General features: G+C 37.3%; 1 protein-coding gene across 1 annotated transcript in view; it reads left to right on the top strand.

The window, feature by feature from the left end:
* Positions 1-1,970: 1,970 nt before the first annotated feature.
* Positions 1,971-11,102, top strand: part of VPS45 (vacuolar protein sorting 45 homolog (S. cerevisiae)) — a 74,587-nt gene continuing 65,455 nt past the window's right edge. The window contains exons 1-7 of the mRNA XM_008584817.1: positions 1,971-2,629; positions 3,241-3,375; positions 6,206-6,266; positions 8,561-8,640; positions 9,658-9,726; positions 9,842-9,979; positions 10,382-10,492. Coding sequence (XP_008583039.1) covers positions 2,537-2,629; positions 3,241-3,375; positions 6,206-6,266; positions 8,561-8,640; positions 9,658-9,726; positions 9,842-9,979; positions 10,382-10,492 — 687 coding nt within the window. The 5' untranslated portion in view covers positions 1,971-2,536. The remainder of the gene's footprint in view (positions 2,630-3,240; positions 3,376-6,205; positions 6,267-8,560; positions 8,641-9,657; positions 9,727-9,841; positions 9,980-10,381; positions 10,493-11,102) is intronic.

Raw genomic sequence — 11,102 nt, 5'->3', positions numbered from 1 at the left:
CGCGCTCAGCCAGTTAGCGCATAGGCCATCCCTATATAGGATCCGAACCCGCGGCGGTAGCGCTGCTGTGCTCCCAGCACCACACTCTCCCGAGTGCGCCACGGGCTCGGCCCTCCATCACATATTTTTATGTTGTTAGGTAACATACAGGGTTGAAAGATTTATTCAACAATCAGTATCTATTAGGGAATGAATTGCGTCCTCCCCGCAAAAATCTACATGTTGAAATCCTAACCCCCAATTCCTCAGAATGTGACTACATTTGGAGATATGGTCTTTAAAGAGGTAATTAAATTAAAATGAGGTCATTAGGGTAGGCCCTAATCCAAAATGTCTAGAGTCCTTATAAGAAAAGGAGATTAGGACACAGACACACACAGAGAGAAGACCATGTGAAGACAGAGGGAGAAGACAGACAAGAGGCCTCAGAAGAAACAAAACTTCCACCCCTTGATCCTGAAATTCCAGCCTCCAGAACTGTGAGGAAATAAATTTCTGTTGTTTAAGCCACTCAATCTATGGTATTTTGCTATGGCAGCCATAGCAAACTAATACAGCATCTGACATAGAAGACATTCAATAGGTATTTATTGAAGGAATGAATGTTACATTTTATCCAGCAATTGATTCTGCCCAAAGCCGATGTCTGACTTTCTACCAGTGAAGTGAGAGAAAGCACTTATAAAATAAGACAGGCAAAAAGGTATAATAAAATAAGGAATACCCATCTATTCTCCACCCATCTTAAGAAATAAATAATGCCCATTAGCATTATAGTTGAAGAACCCTGTGTTCCCGTCTCTAGTTGCATCTCTCTTATTCCCATGCTAGAAATAACCACAAATTGAATTTGGTTATCATTCTCATGTAGAATTTCTTTATATGTCTTTTCACAAGTTTGTAGCCCTAAGCAAAATACTACTATTTTTGCATGTTTTCAAATCTTATATAAATAATATCATATTCTACAAGGAGTGTGTATGCTGCTTTTATCCCTCCACCATCTTTTTGAGTCTGGCTCATTCATTTTAACCACTAAGTATAGTATTTTATTATAAAATTATACCGTGATTTATTTACTCACTCTTCTGTTGATGGACATTTGTTTTCTTTCTTTTTTTTTTTTTTTCTAAAAGATGACCGGTAAGGGGATCTTAACCCTTGACTTGGTGTTGTCAGCACCACGCTCACCCAGTGAGCTAACCGGCCATCCCTATATGGGATCCGAACCCGTGGCCTTGGTGTTATCAGCACCGCACTCTCCTGAGTGAGCCACAGGCCGGTCCCTGGACATTTGTTTTCAACATTTTTTGCTATTATCATCAATACCGTTAAGAACATTCTTGTACATGTCTCATATATATGTGAGCATTCTCTACTGCAGTGCTTCTCAGTTCCTTTCATGACCATGCATAGGAAATACTGGAAAAGCATTGAGGTAAAAGAATATATGGAGAGTATATATTTTGGTAAAAAGAATATATGGAGAGGAGACCTGTGTAGTGTAAACACAAATGCAGACATTTGGAGGTTGATGGTTTTAAATTAATTGTTACTAAATTTTGGTCGTTTCTTAAATAAAATATTTGTGCATTTTCCTTTAAAATCCCCACGCTACGTGCCTCCTACCCTTCTCGGACCCTTTAAACTCGGCTCCTACGAACAGTTTCAGAGTCGCGGGTACCCAGCTCCCCGCGCGAGCAGGATCCGGCAGAGTCCAGTCGTTTCTCAGGCCACCGAACCAGGGGGCGCTCAGGCCTCCGTTGGTTCCTGCCTCAGCTCCAGGCCCTCCTGGGGAATCTGAGGCCTCTCCCAAAGCAACCCTAAAAGGCGTGCCCTTTGTTCACTCATTCAACAAATACTTGTTCAATTTCAGATGCCCCTCTGTCTTGGGAAAACCAATCCGGGCCTCACTTTGCAGCCTCAGCACAGGAGTACTATCTTCGCTTTATTAATGACCCAGAGAAGTAGGGAAGACGAATCTCGTCCACTACTTAGCGAATACCGCGTGTGATTTACCAAATGCTGTCCCTCCGAGTCCCGGGCAGGGAGCATTTTGTCACCTCCTTTCCCTTCATTCCTCATTGCCACCCAAGAAAGTGTTCATGGCAAACAGTGACCACGGCCACGCTCTGTAGTTCTTGCCTCCGAGCCAGCTTTAGGCCAAGTTCCTTACACCACGAGGCGCCACCTTCTCCCAAAGCCAGCAAGAGGGACTTCAGGCCTGGGCCGTGCCTCCGTGACCAAAGTGGGGAAGGTGTCTGAGGGTCCAAGCCTCCAGGAGGGAGGTGGGTTGAAAACCGCGCCTGCGCGTGCGGGCGACCCAGGGTGTCTCAGCCCGATTTTTCCACCCCGCGGTGATTGGTTCCTCGGACCCCGCAGCGGAACTACAACTCCCAGCACCACGGCTGCCCGGACTCCCGGAAGCCGAAGCCTGGCGGGGAGGAAGCAGATGAGACCCCGCCAACAGGCCGGGGGTTAATTTAGCAAGAAAAAGGGGGCGGGAAGGCTGTACAACACCTGCCAATTCGCCACCATGAACGTGGTTTTTGCTGTGAAGCAGTACGTTTCCAAAATGATAGAGGACAGCGGGCCGGGTATGAAAGTACTTCTCATGGATAAAGAGACGGTGAGTTTGCTTTTGCTCAGTATTTGAGTGTGAAGGAACCCTTACAATAGCTGGCCCCATTCCACTGTAAGATTTAGTATTTAATGAAAGATTTTAAAATCTGTGTGGAACTGAAAGGTTCTATAAAGCTTGTCCAGTGGGTTTTCAGTATGAATGGCTCTAACCACTGCCCAGAGACTTCCTGTACACGGAACTATTTATTGGAATCAGAAATTCTTTTCTAAATGTCCCTGCCACGAAATCATTAACATGTGAGAGCACTTGGAAGACTTTGGGATGGTCCTATGATTTCCACTCAACACTGTGTTTTTAAAGTAAAGTTATTGGAGCTTAAGCTTAGATGACAGGTAATTATTTGGTCACAGACAAAAAAAAAAGGCAATAGAAAAAATATTTCTGGAAATTTATGTATTGTTCGTGTTTGGAGAGAGCATGTTTTTCATTCTGGATACATTACATACCTGTTTTGTATGTTCAGAAAATGTCATTCCGTATGTTAATATTTAAAGTTATCCAGCTAAGTACTAGTTTTTTCTTAAAGGCTTAGATATTGCTGCTTGTTTTTATTATTCTGGACTAGCATAATCTTAGTTAATTCTTTTTCTTTACAGACTGGCATAGTGAGTATGGTATACACACAGTCAGAGATTCTTCAGAAGGAAGTGTACCTCTTTGAACGCATTGATTCTCAAAATCGAGAGATCATGAAACACCTGAAGGCAATTTGTTTTCTTCGACCTACAAAGGTACTGCATAAACTGAGCGGCCATCTGCCTAGGCAAATGCAGAACACTCTTATCTGAGAGCATTAAGAAGGCAAAATGAATTTGTATTATCATCATTTGTGACATAATTATTGGTTTGTCAGAGTTACAACCTTAATTCTTTTCCTTTCTATATACCTCAGTTCACCTTTACCGTCAGTTCTTCCTTTAAAATGTCTTTTAGATTCACAGGTATTCCCAAAGCCACTGACTAACTTCTATAACAGAGACCCACATCACTTTATTCCTGGCTTAACCTCCATTCCTATCACACTAAACATCATTGCCACTTAATCTTATATATGGCTATCAGTATCTTGAATCTTTACCATTTTATTCACATCTATGCTTGGGAACCTATATTGGCTCAATTTCAATTCTATTAAACATATATTTAGTAGCCCAGCAGGCAAAGCCTTCCTTTAGCTGGTTTAGTCTGCCCTTATGTATCCAAACTTCCTATGTCCCAACTCTGCTCCTCCACTGTAGCCAACTAGGCCTATTTATCATCCTTCTGCATGCTCATTCCAGTCCCCTATTTGTTTGCTCTCTTCGCCTAATTAAAGGTTCTTTAGCCATTTGTCTGTTTCTATCCATCACCTTCTAAATCTACCTTGAATTTCTCCTTTAAAATTTTTTTCCTATTTCAGTCATATTTTGTATACTCTCTTGCTTCATATTTGTGTTTATCAACTCCAGTGCATCTTTACCATGCTCGTACATTATGTACTTTTCAAAATGCAAATCTAATCATGTCACTCCTGCTTGAAATCTTTGAATGACTTCTCATTGCTTTTGTGATAAACACAAAACTCCATAATTGTGGCCTGCAAGAGCCAGGGTGGTCTAGTTCCTCCCATTTCTCCAGCCTCATTTCAAACCATTCCCTGGGGCCGGCCTGTGGCTCACTCGGGAGAGTGTGGTGCTGATAACACCAGGGCCATGGGTTCGGATCCCATGTGGGGATGGCCGGTTTGCTCATTGGCTGAGTGTGGTGCTGACAACACCAAGACAAGGGTTAAGATCCCCTTACTGGTCATCTTTAAAAAAAAAAAAAAAAAGATGCTCAAACCATTCCCCCTTTTGCACTCTGCCCCTCAATCACGCTTATCTTTCAGTCCACTATATGAGGGTACTTCAAAGAGTGTATGGAAAAATTGAATTACAAGATAATATAGATCTTTCTATGAGTTTTTTGAAGACTCCTTGTATTCTCCTTGTTTCATCATGCGATGGGACCTTTGCACAGGCTGTTCCCTATGCCTGAAACTTTTTCAATCCCTCAAGCAAACCTTCCCTGGTCTTGCTGACCAGGTCAAACCCCCCTCCTGTAAGCATTTACAGTACCATCTTCCTCTCCCTATTGCTTGTCATGGTTTAAGTTTTATATGGTTTTTGTGATTAATTAATATCTGTCTCACCCATCAGCAGTACGCTCCATGAGAACAGAGATAGTATCTGTTTTTTTCTTACTATTATGTCCCCAATGCCTGCTACACAGTGACCACTCAAAAAATAGTTGCTGAATTAATGAATACATGCTGCGTTGTAGTAGTTTCCAATTGCTTCACATTCGTAACTCTTAGCCATGAAATTTTGTTTCAAGAGGGATCTTAGAGATGTCTAGTTCATTATTTCCTAACATTTTAGGAACCTCTTTCACAGCTATGTATACTTTCTCAAATTCTCTTAGGAATCTTTTAATTCATTTTGTCATTTGCCTAACATATTATGAGGATGTAATTTTAGGTTTAAAATATTTGTTATTAAAAAAAATTTTCCTTAATATTATAAAGTTAATTTTAATGCATTTTAATCTAAATGACAATTTTTATAACTTTTTCCCATTTAATAAGAAATGTGCATTGCCTACATTAATTCTGTAAAGAAAAGTGATTTTTTAAACAAATTCAAAAATTATATATCATGTTTAGTTTGAGGACCCAATGTATATTAAAATTTAACCATGTGTTATAGTATCAGAAATAGATAAAACCTGCATTGTAATCTTATGTAATAGGAATTCTTATGTTTTGACCATATAAAAACCCATTTTTTTGGCATCTAACTTTCGTATTTCATTTCAAAATAATGTAATTATAGAAAAGATCTTAGCCTGCTATTTGCAGATACTTTCCAAACATTGCAGTTGTGTAGTCTTAGGTCCCAATAAGTTAAAAGCCAAATTTAATATAATTAGCTATATTTTCTTCTGAATGTTGATTTTTATTTTTATTTTTTATTTTTTTAAAAGATGACCAGTAAGGGGATCTTAACCCTTGACTTGGTGTTGTCAGCACCACGCTCAGCCAGTGAGCGAACCGGCCATCCCTATATGGGATCCGAACCCATGGCCTTGGTGTTATCAGCACCACACTCTCCCGAGTGAGCCACGGGCCGGCCCTGAATGTTGATTTTTAAAGACACATTTTGATGTTCTATATAAAAATTTTGATCAGATGAATATGATTTATAGACAAGCAACTTGAGGCAAATTTGAGAATTATTAGTTTTATGTAATATTTTAACATCTGTGTTCTTTATATTTTTTACCTTAATTTGGCAAGGTAATGCAGCTAGTTAATATTTAATATTATATGTAAATATTAAGCATATTTTTTTGATTTCTGATCATTATATTTAATGTAACTTTACCCCCCACCCCTCACCCCCCAATATGCACACACTTAATCTAGATCTCAGCATACAGAAGGCTCTCAGTAAATAAATAAATCAATAAATGATACTTGTTTTTGCTTCAGCAACTCTCTGTATATTTTGTTTGTTTGTTTGTTCGTTCTTTATTTTCTAGGAGAATGTGGATTATCTGATTCAGGAGCTCAGAAGACCCAAATACAGTATATATTTTGTTTGTAAGTATGTTAGTTCACTTTTCAATTATGTAACTATATATATTCCAGCCAGTATGTTCCATTGAGCACTTCATAACATCAATAAGTTCTTTGAATCCATCACTCTAAAAGTCCTGTTTATTTAATGTCCTTTCAAAGTATTAAAAGTCTTATGACCAGCATTCTATTTCAAAGAGCTAAATGTGATTTTCATTCATCATTGATTGCTTAGATAAAAAACTTTAAAGTTTTACTTTGCCTTTCAAGATGCTTTGTAAATCAAAAGTTGTAAGTAGCCAAATTTCACATCCCACTTTTGCCAAAAAAAAAGTGTATACTTGGGCCGACCCTGTGGCTCACTCGGGAGAGTGCGGCGCTGGGAGCGCAGCGGAGGGCGCTCCTGCTGCGGGTTCGGATCCTATATAGGGATGGCCGGTGCGCTCACTGGCTGAGTGCGGTGCAGGCAACACCAAGCCACGGGTTGCGATTCCCTTACCGGTCACCAAAAAAAAAAAGTATATACTTATTCCTATTTTACACTTGTGAGTTGAGGCATAGAAGCTGATTTATTTATTTTGAGTAGGATGTACCTAAGTTTGTTGGAAAAGCAGAGATTTACTTTACTTAGCAAACAAAAACATTCCACTACACTTTGCTACTTTATGTAATTTGTGAAAGTACAGATCATCAGGTAGGTATCTCTTATGTGCACAACTTTTGGGTTGTTGAGGGTAGGTGGGGGAGGTCTGGAAATAAACTGGGTCTTTGGTTACTATATAATTTATATGGATTTTTTTGATCTAATACATTCTGCTATGGAAGTTACATCTGTTCTCCTCTAGATGTCATTATTGATCTTTATAGGATAGTATTGTCTGTTCGGTAACATTTCCAAAACCAAGGACCAAACTTAACTTAACACTCAGGCATTAACACCAGGGCATTTGTTGTTGTCTCTATTTTTTATTTTAGCCATTCTTTTTGTATATTTTTATTTCTACTAAATCTCGTGTATAACAGGCCTCTTTATTAAAAAAAAAAAAAAAAACACCTTTTTATTGTGGAAATTTTTAAATACATACAAAAGTAGAATAGTATTCATATAATAAATCCCAATGTACCCATCACCCAGTTTCAATTATCTAGTTTTATCTATACTGTTACCTACTCCCCCGCCAATATTATTTTGAAACAAATGTAAGACATATAATTTCATCCATAAATATTTTGGTATACATCTCTAAAAGATAAGGAGTTGTTAAAAAAAATCACAAAACTGTTATTACATCCAAATAAAAATTAAAAATAATTCCTTATTTTCAAATATTCATTCAGTTTTCAGACTTCAAATTCTCTCATGTCTTTGTTTTCACAGTTTGAATCAGAATGAAAGTAAGGTTCACACATTGCTATTTTTTGATATGTTTCTTTAATTTTCTATAGGTCTTTTTCTCTCATACAGTTTATTTATTGAAGAAACTTAAGTTTTCCACTGCCTGAATCTTGATTATTGCATCCCCATTGGTTAGTTTAATATGTTTCTTGCAGTTTAAAATGTTCCTCTGTCTAGTTCTTGTAAATTCATAGATGGATATAGAGCCTAATTAGATTCAATTTCTTTTTGGCAAGAATACTTTATAGGTGGTGGTGTGTGCTTTCACTGGTTGTCTCTTCTTGTGATATTAGCAGTTGTTGATGCTTAATGCATAGGTCTATCTCTTGATTCATTAAGGGTTGGAAAAAATGACGATCTTCTAATTCTACCATTAACATTCCTCCTTTGTTTTTTAGCTAGAATATTTCTATAAAGAAAAATTTCCCATCATCTACTATTTGGTTACCTGGTGGTACAGTTTGTATATACAAGACAGGAAAAAGTTTATTTCTTTCTCTTTATTTGCTGTTTTCAGTATAATGACTTGGTTCCCTAGCATCCTCCAGTGCCTTCAGTGTTGGTTCTTTTTTTGTTGTTTTTTTTGTCCAGTATTATTATAAATTTACAGATTTTAATACATTTGTAGTACTCATTCCAATTTGAAGATGTTTGACTTCGGACTTGGTTCCCTAGCATCCTCCAGTGCCTTCAGTGTTGGTTCTTTTTTTGTTGTTTTTTTTTTCCAGTATTATTATAAATTTACAGATTTTAATACATTTGTAGTACTCATTCCAATTTGAAGATGTTTGACTTCAACATATGCCACAATGTGTACCAAACTTCACTTATTCATTAGGCTTTAACTATGAGGCCCATTTATGTCTGACTGCAGCAGAGATGATCTCCTTTGAGTCAACTGCAACTCGTTTGTCTGTTTCAGATTTCAGTAACGTGATCAGCAAGAGTGATGTGAAGTCATTGGCTGAAGCTGATGAACAGGAAGTTGTGGCTGAGGTTCAGGTAAACATATTGGTCCTGTAATATGTCTTATATTGGCCCTTTTAAAAGATTTAAGCCTAAAAATAAGGATAGTACTGTCTCAAAAGAAGGGAAACTCTTGATCAGACAAAATAAATAAGCATTAACCCAAACTATACTTAGATTTAGAAAGGTTGGAAGAAGTATCAAATTGGATAGGAACAGAATAAGGAGATTAGGCTGCTGAAGTGGTAGGAAGGGCTTTCCATGGTTGGAGACAGAGTCAGATATGTCCTTTGTTAGTTTTATAGGATAAGAATGTTCGTCATCAGGACTATGTCTGCTTAGGACAGAATAGAAAGCAAAGATTGTGAATGAAGTTTCTTAAAGTACTCTTTGTGATTTTTGTGCTTTGGGAGGTAATAAGACTTTTGTCATTAGGTTAACTTGGGAATTCCTTAACATTTATTGTGTTTGCTATAGAATACATCACATTAGAGCATATTATGTTACCTTTTCCTTCTTAAACACTTTAGTGTTTTTGAATACATTTGTCACAAACATTTGAATATGTTTATCACCTAAGTGGAGAATATTATCTCCAGAGGCAGCCAATAAACTAGTTTCGAATTTTTCAGAAGGATGTGCTAGGTGATAAATGAATAAAAAGAATGACCTATTTTAAATCATATTCTCCCTAATGAGAATACATCGGACAGCAAAGTTCTTTTTTATCTGAGTATAACATCATATGTCCTATAGCAGTGTTTTACTTTTATTAATTGATAAAATATGTGCATGGAGTCTCCAGAAATATAATGTGTATACCTCCACAACTTTTGTTTTGAAGATTTACTATTATCACTGCTGTTTTATAATTATTTTTATTTCCCCATATTGACTATTGTTACTCAATTTTTAATTGAGCAATTTTTGTATCTCTTTTTCACCTGTACTTCATCAAGTTTATGTCATATGATATTATGAAATATGAAACTATTTCTGCTTGATACAATTGGAGTTCATTAAATGAGACTGATCTTGGTGCTTTATTTGCAGGAATTTTATGGTGATTACATTGCTGTGAATCCACATTTGTTTTCTCTCAATATTTTGGGTTGCTGCCAGGTATGGAAGGAAAAGATTTTTTAAAAGTTAATAGATGGGAGTTAATTCAGCAAGTAATTGGACTTGTAAGAAAAAATTCAAATATTTTCTCTGAATATATGTTTTTAACAAAAAGGGTCGAAACTGGAATCCAGCCCAGCTAACCAGAACAACTCAAGGACTGACAGCTCTCCTTTTATCTCTGAAGAAGTGTCCCATGATTCGTTATCAGCTTTCATCAGAGGCAGCAAAGAGACTTGCGGAATGTGTTAAGGTATGGCATTCCCTGTCCCTGGTTCCAGAAACCAAAGGAATATTTTATTACAACCAATGTAATGATGATATGTTAGGTTTACTGGCAAAGGGGTAGGTTTATGTAATTCAAAACAAAAACCAACAAATTAGAGCTAAGATTCTTAGGTTTAACCCAGTAAATATTCACAAGCTATTTAAATTTTTTTGGCCAATTAAAACACTTATAAAATAGGGTTTCAAATCCTAACCTCTTAAGTAGTATGCTACTAAACTTTGCAAAGCTTTTGAATCCTTTTATGGAAGACCCATATGGGTGCAAATAACTATTGTTAAATGTGGTTTTATTTATTAATTTTCTATTTATATCATCTCTATCTGCAACTAATTGGTTGATCAAACCATCTTTTTCTCTCACCCACAGCAAGTAATAACTAAAGAATATGAACTGTTTGAATTCCGGCGGACAGAGGTTCCTCCATTGCTACTTATTTTAGATCGTTGCGATGATGCCATTACCCCATTGCTAAACCAGGTACAGAACCCTTTGTTATTATAGTAGAAGGATGGTTTTAAGTGATATTCATCAAAATGCAGATATGGAAAGAAACAGCATGGTCCATTTATTTTCCTTCTTATTTTCAGCTATTCTCATTTTTGCCTTGTATTTCCTTGTGTTTTGGTATTGCTGTTCTTCCAGCTGTAGTCATTGTTAACTCTTTCTCCTGCTTCATCCTTCCTGTGTCTTTCTGCCACTATCCCCACAACCCCTAATCAAGGCAACTTCTAAATTCTGTAGATTCTAATTTCCAGTATTTCTTTCTCTCTGCTCTTTTCCACTCTTACTGCCATTGCCTTCGTATAGACCCTAATATCTCACAGGAATACCGAAACAGTCATCTACTTGATTCTATACTTTTATATCTTCTCACTCTAATATATTCTATAGACATAATGTTGTTAAATTACTTTTCTTAAGGCACAGCTCCAATCCTGTTACTCCTGGCTTAAAAATCTTTGTTGGTTCCCATTTGCCTGCTGGGTTAAAAAACAAACCCTTGGGCCGGCCTGTGGCTCACTCGGTAGAGTGCGGTGCTGATAACACCAAGGCCAAGGGTTTGGATCCCATATAGGGATGGCCGGTT

The sequence above is a fragment of the Galeopterus variegatus genome, unplaced genomic scaffold, assembly GCF_000696425.1.
Source record: "Galeopterus variegatus unplaced genomic scaffold, G_variegatus-3.0.2 Scaffold103, whole genome shotgun sequence".
Lineage (NCBI taxonomy): Eukaryota > Metazoa > Chordata > Mammalia > Dermoptera > Cynocephalidae > Galeopterus > Galeopterus variegatus.
Note: the sequence above shows the minus strand (reverse complement) of the source record. Positions and strands in the feature narration are given on the sequence as shown.